This window comes from Euprymna scolopes, chromosome 5 (assembly GCF_053919585.1).
Source record: "Euprymna scolopes isolate OS-2025 chromosome 5, ASM5391958v1, whole genome shotgun sequence".
Lineage (NCBI taxonomy): Eukaryota > Metazoa > Mollusca > Cephalopoda > Sepiida > Sepiolidae > Euprymna > Euprymna scolopes.
The window spans coordinates 20,692,090-20,708,291 of record NC_136486.1 but is presented as its reverse complement, the minus strand read 5'-3'; the positions used below and the strand labels follow the sequence as shown (position 1 = coordinate 20,708,291).

Here is a 16,202-nt window from a genome sequence, read left to right as displayed (position 1 = left end):
GAATGAGGACAAAAATGGATGGTAACATTCAATGCTGCCAAGAATAAGCTTCTTTCCTTTAATAATTACAAGAAACCTTTTCAACCACCAATAGCTATGGCTAATGATATATTACCTGAAAGTACTCATTGAAACTTCTCGGCTTAATGTTAACTGGGAGCATGAGTTGGAACAGATACATAGAAGACATTGCTGTGGCTGCTGCGAGGAAGGTGGGCTCTCTCTACTGTGCTAGAAAGTTACTTATGCCTGAAAGTATCCTGTACCTCTACAAGCCCACCATTCGCCCATGGATGGAGTATTGTTGTCACATTTGGGCTGATGCATCTGCTACTAGTCTCTCACTGCTGGACAGAGTTCAAAAGAGAGTTGCCAACCTAATAGGTCCTGAACTGTCAGCTAGGCTTCAGCTTCTGTTGCATCTCTGCCGGTTTTACAAGTATTTTAATGGTAGATGCTGACGAACTACATACTTTTGTATCCCCTCAACATAAATACCTCTGACAAATCTGATAAGCAGCAAATTCCCACCCCTACACAGTAGCTATCCCTAGATGCCAGAAAAACTTCTACTCTAACAGTTTCTTCCCTAGAACTGTTAGACTTTGAAATTCCCTTCTTTGTTCCTGCTTCCCTGACTGTACTGACATGCAGAAGTTAAAATGCAATGTAAATAGACATCTTGCTGCTCAATTCCCTAAATAGTGTCGCTGTAATTATGTCCCATACAGTAGCCCCCTACAACATGTGACACTGTGCCTTGTTTGGGGTGAAAATGTAATTAAAAAAAAAAAAATGAAAGAGACTGAGATGAGGGTTATTAACAAGCTCACACAGGACTTTCATGGCGCCTTCAAGAAGTTGTCGGAACAGTACAACAAGTGCATTGCAGCTGGAGGAGATTACTTCGAAGGGAACTAGAGTTTCATGTGTGTACTATCAATAAAAGTGTCCATGTGAAAACTTAACTAGAACTGAGATAGTCAAATGTCTGTTAATTTTGAGAGATATCTCTCTTTTTCAAAAAGGAAACAAACCAAAAATATGCCATAAAAATGGAACAACAAGTATAAATTCAGAACAGGTCATACAAAGGGTAAAAATTCTGAAATAGTTTTTTCATCCTTGAATTAAAAATTCCCTTCTATTAATTTGAAATCCTCTTTTAAACAAAACTGTTTCATGTTGGAACAATGGTTTTTTTCATTAGATCATTGAAGTTAAGCAACATCGAATCTTGTCAGTACCAGATGGGTGACTATTTGGGAATACCAAGAAGTGTCTGGGAAAGCAAAAAATAAACTTTAAAGAAGCCAGCTAAACCTGATCAGGGTAAATGCTGCACTAGGTACCAGATTTGAGAACAACTGACCCCCTAGTAAAAGAAAAAACAAAAATTAAATCCAAATATTTACCAAGTTTATAATATTCTTGAATCTGTTGCGGACTAGAGCGTGTAATGCTGCTAGAGACAGTAGCTGGAAGAGACTCAACAAGGTCATCTATTTTGTCAACGTGACCTTTTAATGTTTGTTTGGCGTCAGCAAAATACTGAAGGATTTCTTTCAAGTTGAGTTTTTTGATTTCTGAGAGAAGGTTTATCTGTTGATCGGGGTTAAGATCATCCCAGAAATCGAGCAAGTGAGCCTGGCTGTAGTGGTCCAATTCTTGTTTGATGTAGTCAAGGTCATCCATCTTGTGAGAAGAGAATAAAATAGAAATGTTTCTGAAAGAGAAAAAAAAAAAAAATAATTCATAAACATTTTGGATTTTTTTTTTTGAAAAATTGAACCCCCACAAACTATTTTTTTATGCACTTGGTAATTTTATTCAGTTCCAACTTTTGGTAAATTCTATTTTTTAACTTTGAGAAATTCTGTTTATTTTCTTATTTTTATAGTATTTTATGAGATGCAATAAACATAAAATCAACATTCGAAGTTTTATTAAAGAAATTTTACTAAAATAGAAATCTTCAACAACACACGCACAAAAAAAGTATATAAAAGTGACAAATTATTTTCAAGGAAAGCAGTTGGGAAATTAATCAAAAACAATATTTTTTTTAAATTTATTTTTTTCATGGAAATCGCTTGAGACAAGGCATGAAGCCATTTGATGTAAGGAGCTAACAAGAACAAAAGATGATTACTGCAAAAACAGGCGACGACTATTAATCTTAGTCTTAAAAAGTCCAAGGCTGTAGGCAAAAGAAAAACAGTGAGCAGGAAGAGAGTTCCACAACGTTGCAGTTCTTAGAAAGAAATCACTTGAATAGAAAGCTGTATAACAATGAGGTATTAAAACAGTGACTTGATGGAGACCACTAGACCAACGAGTTATATAAGCTGGAACAAAGGAAGCAGGGAATACATCAGACAACTCTGAGGAACACATGCCATAACAGCATTTGTAGAAAAGACTGAGACTAGCAATATCTGTAAGAGAGGGATTGCAGAGAAGACTATAAAGAGGGGCCCGATCAAATTACAGATACGTTTCTGCAATATCAAGAAACTTCAAATGGGACACAGATTCATCAGCCCAAATATGACAATAGTATTCCATACATACTCCGATAGTAGATTTGTTGAGATAGAGAATAGCCTCAGGTGTGAGAAAGTGTTTAGAGCAATAGAGAGAACAGATTTTACAAGAAGCAGAAAGAGCAATGGATTTAATATGTGATAAATATTTTAAGTTGTAAATGCAGGTTTTAAAAAAGTAGACAATTTCTTCAGTTGTATTAATGGCGGCAAAGTTAAACAAGTGATTAAAGAAAATGGCTACTTGTTCACAACTGATATTCACGACCACTTAAAATGCTTATATCTCATTAATTTTTTTAAATGCATACGAGATATGAGCATTTTAAGTTATCTAAATATTGGTTATGAATGAAGTAGCCATTTTCTTTAACCATTTGCTTACGTTACAGACCTTATTTTTCTGTAGCCAAAGAAAATGGCTACTTTGTTTTACACCTATATTCACCACAACTGAAGATTAAATATTTACATTTTAAATGTGTAAAGAAAACAAAATAAGTTGTTTTGACGAGTTTCCAACTGAATATCACCTTTAAAATAATTTATGTCGACAAGTATTAATGACTATTAAAAACTAAAGCATTTCTTCATTATAAGAGCGAAATCTGAAAGTTAAAAAATGAATTTTTAATAAAAAAAAACAATGTTATTTACTTATGTTTTATGTCAATTTCAACTAAAAGCAATGTTATCTACTTAATTGTCATGTCACAGTTAGTTAAATATTACTGTATATTATACGGCATAATTGCGTTGGCCTACTGGTTCTTGTCAAAAGTTAAGTAACGTTGAGCCTGGTTAGTACAAGATGGGTAATCATTTGGAAATTCTAGGAAATTCTGTATGTGCTCTCTGCTTATCTCGGCATTTGTTTCCAGTTGTCTTGTACATACACTTCACTTGCCACTGATATTTAACAATGTCAACTCAGGAGAGGTGTAGTTGTAGATTGTGCACCTTCTGCCACAAAAAATTTCATGCGCAAGCACCCTTTCATGGGTATCCATAGTCTGTTAAAGACTGAAGGAGCCCTGTTACTGCATATTATTACATAAAATATGTACTTAAATGAATCTAGGATTGTGATATCCATCATTAATTATAACAAGACAGATATTAGTTACTTCCCCTGACGTCATGCTGATTATTTATGTATAAACTTTAAATTTATTTTGAAAACTATTTTCATTAATAATTTATTTTCTATCCCATCGTTTTTCGTAATTTTTAGATATGTTATTAAATTCGACATGAAAATTAAGGAGATGCCGTTGGTTTTACTTGAAATTCAATATTTTGATTCTTGCTCTCATATAACGAAGAAGTGCCAAAAAAACAAAAACAAAAAAAAACTTATGGTTTTGATCTTTATATCTTTCCAGTCGTAAAAATGTTTCATGTAGAAACAAATATTTTTCTCAGATTCCCACTTCAGTTATGAATCATAGTTTGTAGCAGAAAATAGACACTTTAATTTTTTGTTTTATAACTGTTTTCATCATGCTTTTAAATAAAAAAGTACAAATATTTGTGAGAAAAAGCAAAACAACAAAAAGAAAAATATGCATTCAGTCTGTTTCATTACTTATGAACAATATCACAGAGGCAAGAATTGTCTATTACATTTTAAAGAGTAATAGAAAAAGAGTATCATTAATTTATTTATGATTGATGATTCCACAACAATTCGGTGATTGTGGAAATTGGTACCTTCCCTCCATTTTGGTGTTTTAAACATCAAAGATTTCAAAAGATCCAAATCACATCCCTGGTAGACCAAGTTGTAGCAGACATAAAAGAGACAACATCTATCCATAAAAGAGGCTTCAATTACAAATTCAAATCATAATGAAATGAAGTGTTACCTTCAGAAGAGAGCCCCTTAATCTCTGAAAATTAACTGAAGTAAAATTTTAGATAAAAAGATGATAAAATAAAGATTTGCGTGCTTGTTCGTCTGTCCACATATCAATTCCACAACTTGTACAGAGTGTACAATAAAAAGTGTCGCTTAAAGAAAACAACACTACAGCTTTATTTTAAAACTTTTATTGAAAAAAATCAATTCAGATAACTTAATTATGTAGTAGAGCTGACCTCTATTCAATGCAGTCGTCTTCAGCCTCAATATGGGTCCAGAACTGGGAGCATGCCTTTTCTACAAGTGCTGGTGGAAGTTCGGCGAATACTTAGTGGATGGTGGTGATTAGGCTGGCTTTGGTGTTGTGAGGAGTCATGTTGATGATGTTCACGACGTGTGACCAAACGAAGTAGTCCAGTGTGTTCAAGTTGGGGAGGAGGAGACCAGTGAGAGAAGGGTACAAAGTAGTAGCACTCCTTCTGAAGCCAAGCCTGGGTCTCTTTGGACTTGTGGGCCAGCGTCGACTCCAGCCGCTATCTGATTGCACCAGAGGATCACCACACTCTTCAGCACATCCAGGTACACTTTAGTTTTAACTTTTAAGCCGACTTCAAAAATTTTGTGATTGTCTGCACTTGTCCTGAATCAAACTCTTCAAAAAATGAAAACTAAAGAAAGCTAAAAATAGGATCCATGATGAAAACAAATCTAAACAATCTATAACCGATTTATTCTGTGATACCAAATAATCAATATTTAAAAAATGCATGAGAAGACATCAAGTGCTACTTTGGAATGTTCATAATATAAGCTACAAATGGAGAAAGCTTGAATGCCTACGAGATGCTATCCTTGACTGTCAGGACAACCTGGCATGAGGATACTTTTTCCTGCAAGTAAACACTGACTAAATATTCAAAAGATTAAATGGTTCAAATTAGATCTTTTCCATATGGCTAACCAACACTTGTTTTTTTTACAAGGAATGATGCACCTTCTCCAAGTAATGCTACTGAAATGGTTGAAATGTTTTATACAGGGTGACCCCCAAAAATACAAAAGCTAAATGGAGGCCATCTAGAACATGCTGTAGAAAGGAGAAAAAAAAGGCCAAAGACCCTAGTGTTTTTTTTTTTTTTTTTTTTACACAGTGATCACCACTTATCAAGGCCCGGAAGCCACTCAGGGATAAGGGTTATTGCAAGTACATTACGTTAGTGAGGAGATTTGCTGAAATGTTTACTTAAGGGGGCGGTTCATTAGGAATTTGTTAACATTGGACTTGAAGACAACCAAGTTGTAGTTCGGAGGGAAGCAGGCAGACGGAACAGAGTTCCACAGGCGTGCAGTTCTAAGAAAGAAGCTTTGTTCATGGAATCCGCGTTTTGATTTAGGCACAGATATAGAGTGGGGGAAATTTTTCACAGTGGATTCAGCTAGACGGGTGTTTTTCGTGAAAGATTGGCGAGGGGGGACCAGAGATTGGAGTTCAGACGAGCATCTGCCATGGAAATAACGATAAAACAAGGACAGGCTCACAACGTCTCTTCTGTGGGAGAGAGGTTGCAGGGTAGAGAAAAGGGCATCCCCCACTAAGCCACGAAGTCTATTTTGTACTCTGTCAAGGCAGGATAGGCTGTTTTTAGCAGCTCCTGCCCACATATGGCAACAGTATTCCATCCTTGGACGTACTTGGCTTTTGATGTGATGTTTTGAATGTAATAAACTAGTTATGAGCAAAATTTCATTTTATTTGGACAAAACACTAAGAAACTGGGCCTAATTAGAGTTGGGGCCCCATTATTTTTGGTCACCCTGTACAACTGATGAAAAGGAGATGGTAGTAGTGGAGGTGGTGGTATGTCTTTCTGATGAAAAGAAAGGGATAAAAATTTCAGATAATGAATGCTAATTTAAGCAAATTTCGAAAATGAGCTCATTAAACAAAAACACCTAAAATGAGTCATTATAATAAGATGAAGAGTTGCGGAACTTCTTTAGCTTCAGGTAACAAAATTTAAAAGAAAGTTAAAGTTAGCAAGGTATGACAAATGGGTCAGCGGAGGATTTATTCTTGTTTAAATTAGTCACGACAAGGAGATTAAATGTCATTTAAAGAAAAATAAAGTTAACACCATAAAAAGCTTTCAGATTTAAACTTGACCCTGGGAAAGACGGCATATTCTGTTTGATGATTATGCAACAAAAATGTAGAAAGTATTCATAAAATGACTAGTAGAATACCCGTCCCTAGACAGGTAAGATTAATTCCTTGAACAAAAACATTTATCACTTTAAAAAAAAAAAAAATAAATAAATTTCTATTATTTTATTCTAATTGGAGGTGGGGTATCCTACCGGATGCCAGATATTCACCTACTATTTCAGACATTCCAACCAAAAGATCTTTTTAAGATTCTAACAGTTCCTTTAAGTGCAATTGTTTGAATCTCTCTTGCACTTGGTTCACCGAGTATATTTGCCAGATAATTTTTGTAATTCTTTTGTACGAATTCAGTTGCTTCTATAATTACTGGAATAATGGAGATCTTCCTAAGATTCTAGTTTCTTTTCAAGTTGTATATAAGACCTTGGCATTTTGTTATCTTTTTCCCTCTCAGCTCAGATTAACCCCGCATCATTAGAGACACTAACTTCTACCAGGGTTGTTTCTCTCTCCTTGTCTCATATCACTATATCTGGTTTGACAGCACATTATCTAGGCATGTAAGTGTAGTCATAGTGGATCATCCAGTGCGGCCGCAGCCGAGATTGAACTCACTACACGAGTTTGTAGCGTAATTCAAATCTTGTCGGTAGCTGAATACTTGATGCTTCGCCAGGGCTATCAAAGGGATTTTTTTTTTATCCTGACAATCACGTTGGTACACTAGTTCTATATGCCACAATCACATAGACACACCTGTTCTCGCCAGATCTCCGAAGTTAAGCAACGTTGAGCCTGGCTAGTACCAGGTGGGTGACCATTTAGGAAGGCGAGACGCTGTATGTACTGTGAGGTAAAATACCAGGTTGAGAAACTAGCGTGGTCTATCCTTCTCTCGAGGGTAGATGGGACTCTCTTAAGCCGTAGTAGACACCCCATCTAGTGATGGCGTCACAAAAAAAAAAATAGTGGATGGTGTATATTTATTATATAACTTATTTGTTCTTTCTGATATATGTTCCCACAACTTGCTGCTATATTTGATATTCAACTTTTTACAGACGGTCTAGTGGAGATATTTACACACTCCATTGCATAGTAGTTGTCCCCCAGTCGAACCTTACAACTGGATCTGAGGTGGCTCACACTCTACTTCTGTGTGGCAGAAACTGCATTTGTTATCATTGCTGAAACCACCCATCTTCTTAAAAACATGTATCATCAAGCCTTGATGTTGGACAGCCATTATCATCCTTTTCTGATCAGAGGGGTATCACCACTTATACTCCATGAAGATCAAAATTAAAATGTAATGATGCTAAACCTTATGTCTAGTATCCTTGTTCTAATTTTTTATCAAAAATGATTTTGATTCTTGAAAATGACTAAAATTTAAAGTTTAATCTTAAACTGTCTTAAGAAGCAATTGATATTCAGGAAATTCTGCTCTATGACTATGGATTAAATTTAATGCAAATCTGAAATATCCGAATTTATAAATGAGAGCTTGTACCTATTTTAGGCACCTTATTAAAAAAAAAATTTCACAAATGATTTCTATCTGCCCCCCCTCATCCTTTAGCATAAAACTAAATTCAAATATAGAAAAATATATAAAATATAGTTCACATTACAATCCCTTACATCTAGTAGTTGTGTTCCAAAATTAATAACAATTGATGTTTGTATTGTTTAAATTATTTAAACTACTTTTCTCATGTTGGATATTATTCTCATAACGTTTCAGCTGATGTAACCTCCGACCTTCTTCAGGTTGTAACCTGTCAAATTCAGGAATCTTTATTAAACTGAATTATGTATATAAATTCGAATGGAACTATTTTTAATCCATGGGGAGAACTTGTTTCCGTCCTGTCAACCGTAACCGGGTAGAAATCTTAAATAATTTGTAATTTTATTCTTAGTAGCCCACACTGAGGATTGAACCTTCAACCGCTAGAAGACTGGCACTTAGTACTGATTATTATTTGAGCACTTTATCCATTAGACCACAGGGTCGTAACAAGGAGCCGAAGAAAGTCAGTGATAACATCCAAGATGAGAACAGTAGTCCAATTAACTCAAATTGTAAAAGGTTGCAGCTATGGCAGATTGCGAAAAAAATTCCGCATCCTTGAAACATATCAACATTATGGGAAGAAGCGTAATCCAAGAAAGATAATGACCGAATTTGACCAGATATGATTTCGCATATTCACATAATATTGACACATTTTAATCGTGCTTTTTTCAAGTTTATATGCATAATACTAAATAGATCTTAAGTCGAAACGATTCCTCATTTAATAACAAATAAGAAAAACCACAACAAAACCATTTCTGAAATTTTGAGATGAGGATTGGTTATTCGTATTGTTTGGATTTTTCGAACTAATGTTCTCATCTTAAGTGTCATTTTCACAATGTTTTGGTCACCACTGCGCCACAGGTCCTTCTGAACTTTTACAAGGACCCACGACACAGTGGTTAGGATACTTGGAAAAATTAAATTGTAGAGTGATATTCTTCAGTGTGGGTGACAAAAAAAAAATACAATTGTGAATTACTTAGGACCTCTATCCAGTCATGGCTGACAGAATGAGAGCATGCTACCTTCGTGAATTAAATAAAAGGTTCTGTTTGAAATTCTGTGCAGATTCCAGAGTTCGATAGAAACATTCCAGAGTTCAACAAGATATAACTGAAGAAGGTCAGAGGTTACATTGACCGAAATGTTGTGAAAATGACACTCAAAATGAGAACAGTATTACATTTAGGGATCTCAACTGTGAACGGGAGGGATTTTGCTGCTTGTCGGGTTTGTTGGGGGTATTTATGTCGAGGGGGGTACAAGTGATTGCATTCGCCATTAAAGTACTTGTAGAACAGGCAGAGGGATGCTACATTTCGTCGATGGGACAGAGGCTGAAGCTTAGATGACATTTCAGGACCTATCAGGTTGGCGACTTTCTTTTGAACCTTGTCTAGGAGTGAGAAACTAGTAATAGATGCACCAGTCCAAATATGACAACAATACTCCATACATGGGCGAATGGTGGCCTTATAGAGGTACAGGATATTTTTGGGCGTAAGTAGCTTTCTCACATGGTAGAGAGAACCTACCTTTTTCGCAGCAGTCCTGGCAATGCTCTCAATGCAATTGTTCCAACTCATGTTTCCTGTGAACGTTAGGCCGAAGAGTTTAAAAGATGTACTTTCAGATAAAGAGTCTTTGGCCATTGCTATTTGTGGTAGAGAAGGTTTCTTGTAATTATTGAAGGAAACAAGTTTAGTCTTGGCAGCATTGAATATGACCATCCATTTTTGTCCCCATTCCACTACAGATTGGAGGTCATCTTCTAGTGTTTCTACCATTTCTTTAGATATGTGTTCATTTGTTTTCCTGCCGTGTCTGTTATAGAGCGTGGTGTCATCAGCATATATACCCATCTCACAGACAATTTTGTCAGGGAGGTCATTTATGAATATTAGGAATAATAGAGGTCCAAGGATAGACACCTGAGACACTCCTGCAGTTATATCATATTGTTTAGATGTACGACCATCGAGGACAACCTGGATTTTTCTCTTATCTAAGAAGGATTTAATTATGTTAAGTATTCGTCCAGTGATACTGTATGATCTGATTTTCCTGAGAAGACCTTCATACCATACCTTGTCAAAAGCCTTAGATATATCTAGAGCTACCGCTCTACCCTTCCATACTTTGTCAAGTGAATGGTATATATGCTCAGAGATTACAGTTAAGATGTCTGCTGTCGAACAGGCTTGCCTAAATCCATATTGTTGGTTGGTCAGAAGTTTAGCATCTATAAGGTGTTGGACTAGAGCTTGGTTAATTATGGACTCAAATATTTTGGCGAAAAGTGGGAGGAGGCTAATGGGGTGGTAAGTTCTTTAGCCAGAATTCTTGAAAACTGGTGCTCCAGAAGCAGTTTTCCAGCAGGCAGAAAAGCAAGATTCATTAAGGCATTTGTTGTAAAGTTTGAAGAGAACTGGAGCTACTTCGGCAGAGCACTTTTTTAATTGCACAGCTGGGATGAGATCAGGTCCACATGCTTTTGAAGTGTCAAGATTTTTTATGATAGCATACACCTGAGAAGGGGTGATTTTCAGATTGTTTAGTGTCGCGTCTGTTCGCAAAGGAAAGTCAGGGAGGGAGTGATTAGCAGGGTCCAGTGTGGAGTTGGAGGCAAACCGACTGGCAAGCATGTTAGCCTTCTTGGTTGCTGAGCAAACAACCTCATGATTGTTGGATAGTGGGGGAATTGTGGATTGCCCATTTTTTTCTACACTGTTGTAGATTTTCCAGAAGTCACAGGTTCCAAATTCCTGTGCTTCGATGCGTTTCAGTAAATTCTCTCTTAGCTGTCGATATTTCTTTCTTACAGTTATTTCTGGCTTCTATATACTTCTGTCGGTTTGTACTGCACTTATGTCGGTTAAATCTGCAGTACGCATGCTGCCTTTGTGCGATGGCAGCTGCACAAGTAGAAGTAAACCATTGGCGAGAGTGGGGCTTGCTATAAAATTTCCGTGTGGGAACATGTGCTTCAATTGCTGTTTTGAATCATTCAGTGGTCTCTTTTGCGCACTGTTCAGCAGGAAGTGAAAAGATATATCGCCATGGGGCATCTCTGATGAGATCCCTGATGGCTTCCCAGTCAGCCTTTTTATAATATCTCATTGTTTTGAGCAATGGCTCTTCAGTTTTGGCTCTAGAGTTTAGGGCGATTTCAACTATTATCACTACATGATCAGCATTCCCAAGTGGGCTGTGGGCATTCATAACACAATCATTGGGAACTATGGTCAGAAACAGATCTAAAAGTGATGTGTGTTGTTCTTGCTGGTCAGGAAAACGGGTTGGAAATGTAACCATCTGTGATAGGGAATGGGATATAGAGAAGCTATGTGTTGTGCTACTAGCTGCGTCTATGTAAGTAGAAAATCCAAGCCAGTTGTTGTGGTGAACACTGAAGTCACCAAATACATGCACTTGTGCGCTAGTGTCGAAGGAAAGTACTGTATCTATGCTGTCAGAGACTGTTTATTAGAGTACAGTCCTGGGTCGAGGGAGTGGTAGAGAAAATAAAATTAACTAATATTATGTTGCATGTTAAGTCTAAAGTATATAAAGGCTTGATCGTCTGATTCTAGTTTTGTTTCTCTAGTCAAAGGAAGGATGTTTTGAATATAGACTCCAAGCCCGTGCATATGTCTGTCAGAGTCCTTACAGCAGAGTGGGTGATATCTGGGTATGTTAAAGTAGTTAGAGGGGATGAAGGAGTGTAGGTTAGTCTCACTTAGTACTAAGATATCCGGGGTGTTTCTTAGGAAAAATGCTTTGATATCATTTAAATTAGTTCTAAGCCCACGGATGTTCGTAAATGCATTTTGTCCTACGGATGTTCGTAAATGCGTTTTGTCCTGGTTTAAGCATAATTTTAGATTGTACTGTTTTTTTTTTTTTTTTTTTTTTTTTTTTTTTTTTTTTAGGAGTTTCAGTTTAGGTAAGGGGTGCTGAACAAGTGGTTATGCAGAATACCAGACATGCAACACAAGTAGACCATCCGCTGACCTTCCATCTACTAGGATTGTGGCCTCAGGAAAGCCCACCGGGGATTAGTGCAGGGTCCCTTCCCATGCGCGACATGGTACTACAAACATCCTGATAGTATTCAACTGTTGATGGAGCAGCCGCTCTAAGCACTACCAAAGAGTTAGGGCTCCTGTACTACCAGTCGGGAATAGCAGCCAGGAACTGTCAATTCGGTACCCTCAACCCATCAGATGATGGTCAACCCAATCTGCTTGTACTGGTATTCTGGCATTCAAGCACTCTCAAGTGCCCAGTTAAGAAGGATGGGGTGTGTCGGGAGAAGGGAAAACGGCGTTCATTGCCCTAGTCAGAAAACAAGATCAACCACTGAGTGTTTCTGTCGAATCCCTGTGATTCGACCTCTACGCCTGGCTAATAGGCAAAGAAGGAGTATGGAAGCTGGGTGATAGACAGTGCCTATCTACTCCTTAAGCAGTTTAGGTTTGCAAACCGGTAATTTTTTGAGTCACCAGCTCTAGGAAGGTTGTCATCCAAGACTGGAGAGGCCTCCCTCCCCTTAGGTTTAGTTTCAGAGTTTTCCTTCTCCTAGATGGATGACTTGGGTAGATCTATAGGTCCATCAGCCCAGAGAGGGTTTTCCCGCACGCCTGGGTCCTAATCCAGGTATTTCTGCGACTCTGCGTGGATAGTTAATGTTACTGGGTTAGTATGTAAATGTTATATATCTACTAAAAAATTACACTCCTCAAGGTGATTAAGGGACATTTAAAACTCATGTTCAATTTAGCCACTGTTCAGACTAAAAGTTGTGTCAAAAGGTTATAGAAATTTTTTTTTAATGACCCCCCCCCAAAAAAAAAAACAAACAAAATAAACAGCAACAGTAGTCCTGAAAACTATAGGCTTTATGAGCATTTCTCTTATTTATTGGATGGATTTTTACCACTATTTTGTTTTATTTCTTATTTTGAAGTGATTATCGAGTCTCCAAAGACATTGCGACCATCATCATAACTCCAAAAATAAACATATAAAATAAAGTACACAAGTTATGTCCGTCTGTCTGGGTCTCAATGGTGGATAGATGTGCTGGTGATCAATACAATGACAACATTTTATGATTGGATAGAATTTGATTATTTAAGGGGACGGCTCAACAACAACTTGTTTACACTGAACATGACCGACCATATTGTAATCAGATGGAAAGCAGGCCAGCGGAACAGAGTTCCACAGGTGGGCAGTTCAAGGAAAGAAGCTTTGTTCATGAAATCTGCATTTAGATTTAGGCACAAATAGAGAGTGGAGGGAATTGTTGATAGTGGTTGTAGCTAGACGAAGGTGATTTTTGGAAGTTTAGCAAGACAGACCATAGATTGAAGTTCAGATAAGCATTTGCCATGAAAATAATTATAGAGCAGAGACAGGCTTGCAACGTCGCTTCTGTGGGAAAGAGGTTGCAGGAAAGACAGAAAGGGCATTTTTTTTTTATTAAGTTTTAAAGTCAAGGCAGGATAGAATATACCAAGCAGCTCCTACCCAGATGTGACAACACCTAATGTTCAGGTTTTATGTTACACATTCACCTAATCATTGCCTTGACTTCTCTGGAGTCGGGCAAATGAGGCATGGGTGAGGGCTCAACACTCACTGCCATACAACATCACCCTTCTTACTCAGTTATCATAGAACGCAAAGTTGATGTTAAATAACATGGTTGATCCTAAGTAAATGAGACCTCCTACCATGAGGTGTCAGCCTCTCATCGAATTGCAGCGTTGCTTTTTGCACATGTACAATTGCCATTTCTATGTGTTTTGGGTCAAACCTTCCCAACTTTGTATGAAGCCACCTGGCTTTGGTCTTCTGAGTGTTGCAATTTTGCACGTATAAAAATTAGTCGCATTCAACTAGAAAAACTTTATGCAGACCAAACAATTCTGAAGCATTTTTTTTTTTGTGGGCTCTGTGCAGAAGTCAGATTTGCTCAACAACAATAACAATCAGCTGCTTTGCATCTAATCTTGTTTAAACCGAAGAAATGAAGGCTCAGTTTTATGGATATCTTGATTGCAACTCAGCCACATGATAAAAAAAAAAAAAAAACCTCTCAACCACTGATTGCCATGGCTAATGATGCACTACCTGAAAGTACTTTCCTCAGGCTTCTAAGCTTAATATTCACAGGCAACACGAGTTGGAACAAATACATTGAGGTAATTACAAAGGCTGCTGTGAGGAAGGTGGGCTCTCTCTACCGTGCTAGAAGATTATTCACACTTAAAAGTATCCTGTATCTCTACAAGGCCACTATTCGCCCATGCATGGAATATTGTCACATCTGAACTGGCGTATCTGCCATTAGTCTTTCGCTCCTAGATAGGGTTCAAAAAAGAGTTGCCAACCTAAAAGGTCCCACACTGTCGGTCAAACTCTAACCTCTGTCCCATCACTGAAATGTAGCATCCTTGTGCCTGTTTCTTTAATACTAAATATTTGGACGAATTGAAGCACTAGTACCCTCTCAATGTAATTACCCATGACAAACCAGACAAGCAGACAAATCCTACCCCTACACTGTAGAGATGCTGTAAAGCCTTCTACTCAAATAGCTTTTTCCCCTCGAACTGCTAGACTTTGGAATTCCCTCGCAGGCCTCTGCTTCCCTGACCATACTGACATGCTGAAGTTAAAGTGTAATGTGAACAGACATCTCGCTGCCCAAATCCCTACATAGTATACTAGCAAATCTGGTTCCTATTAGCTCTTATGACTTAATGGCACTGTGCTTTGTTTGGGGTGAATAAACAGTAAAAAAAAATGTTTTTGTGATTTTAAACATCAAAATCAAATCAGACACAAGTTTATAAGTTGACACAGAATATGAAAAGTTAATCCTAATGATATCAGATGCACACCTCCATGTAAAAATGTATAATGCAGTACATTTTTTTTTGTTAATGCATGTGAATGGCAGACGTTGCAATGACAGATGCTTAGCCAGTGGGAGTGCAGAGTGCTGAAAATATCTCTGATCAGGAAGATCACTTCAAAAGATATCCTCTTTGTTTGGAAAAGAAGTATTTCAGTGAATAGAAAAAGTTCTGCAAGGATTTCCTTTGTAAGGGAAACAACATCCGGGTTATTTGCAGGTAAGCCCCAAGAATGCAGATGATTTTAGGTTATTGTCAGTAGATGTCTGGAGAAGCTAACCCCAGAGTAAATGAACAGTAACCACTAACAATGTGACAGAACCAAAGAGATCTCAGAAGAATAGAAAGAGAGGTGGTTATAACCAGTTACAACCTCCATTCCTGAAGAGGAAGAGTGGCATCTATGGACCTCAACAGTGAATGGGGTGGGATTTTGCTTTTTCAGGTTAGTCAGGAGTATGTATGTCAAGAAGATGCAAGTTCTATGAGTTCAACAGTGCACATGCTATTGAAGTACTTGTAAAACAGACACAGGGATGCAACATTGAGGTTGAAGCTTGGTCAATAGTGTGGGACCCATTAGATTGGAGACTGTTTTTTGCACCAGCTCAGATGTGACAACAATACTCCATGCATGAGCGAATAGTTGCTTTGTAGAGATACAAGATACTCGCAGGTGTGAGTAATTTTCTAGTATGATAGAGAGGGCCCACCTTTTTTTGCAGCAGCCTTTGCAATGCCTTCAATGTATTTGCGCCAATTAATGTTGCTTGTGAGTGTTAAGCTGGAGTTTGAAGGATGAGCTTTCATTTAGTGTTATTAGTTATGGCTATTGGTGTTGAGATTTCTTACTAATTGTTAAATAGCCTACCGAGCGATTGTATCTTAAGAAATATGTTTTTTAAGTATGAAGAAGTGATTTTGTGTGCGAACGTAGTAAATTGCAGCTGATGTGATTGTTGTTTTTTTCAGTTTTGTCAATTTCTCACCTGGAGACTCAGTTTGTAGGAAGTAGAGGATTGCTTTTTTATAGTTTGTTTATTTTTTTTGTGGGGGGGGGGCGCTTGTGCTTTTCGCTCACAGTTGATCAATTTAGCTTTTGAATTCA

At 37.4% G+C, this 16,202-nt stretch overlaps 1 protein-coding gene across 4 annotated transcripts in view; it reads right to left on the bottom strand.

The window, feature by feature from the left end:
- LOC145276729 (UDP-N-acetylhexosamine pyrophosphorylase-like) overlaps positions 1 to 16,202 on the bottom strand; it is a 91,712-nt gene that overhangs the window by 63,380 nt on the left and 12,130 nt on the right. For all 4 annotated transcript variants that reach the window (XM_080127945.1, XM_080127948.1, XM_080127946.1 and 1 more), the window contains exon 2: positions 1,416 to 1,726. In XM_080127945.1, coding sequence (XP_079984071.1) covers positions 1,416 to 1,726 — 311 coding nt within the window. The remainder of the gene's footprint in view (positions 1 to 1,415; positions 1,727 to 16,202) is intronic.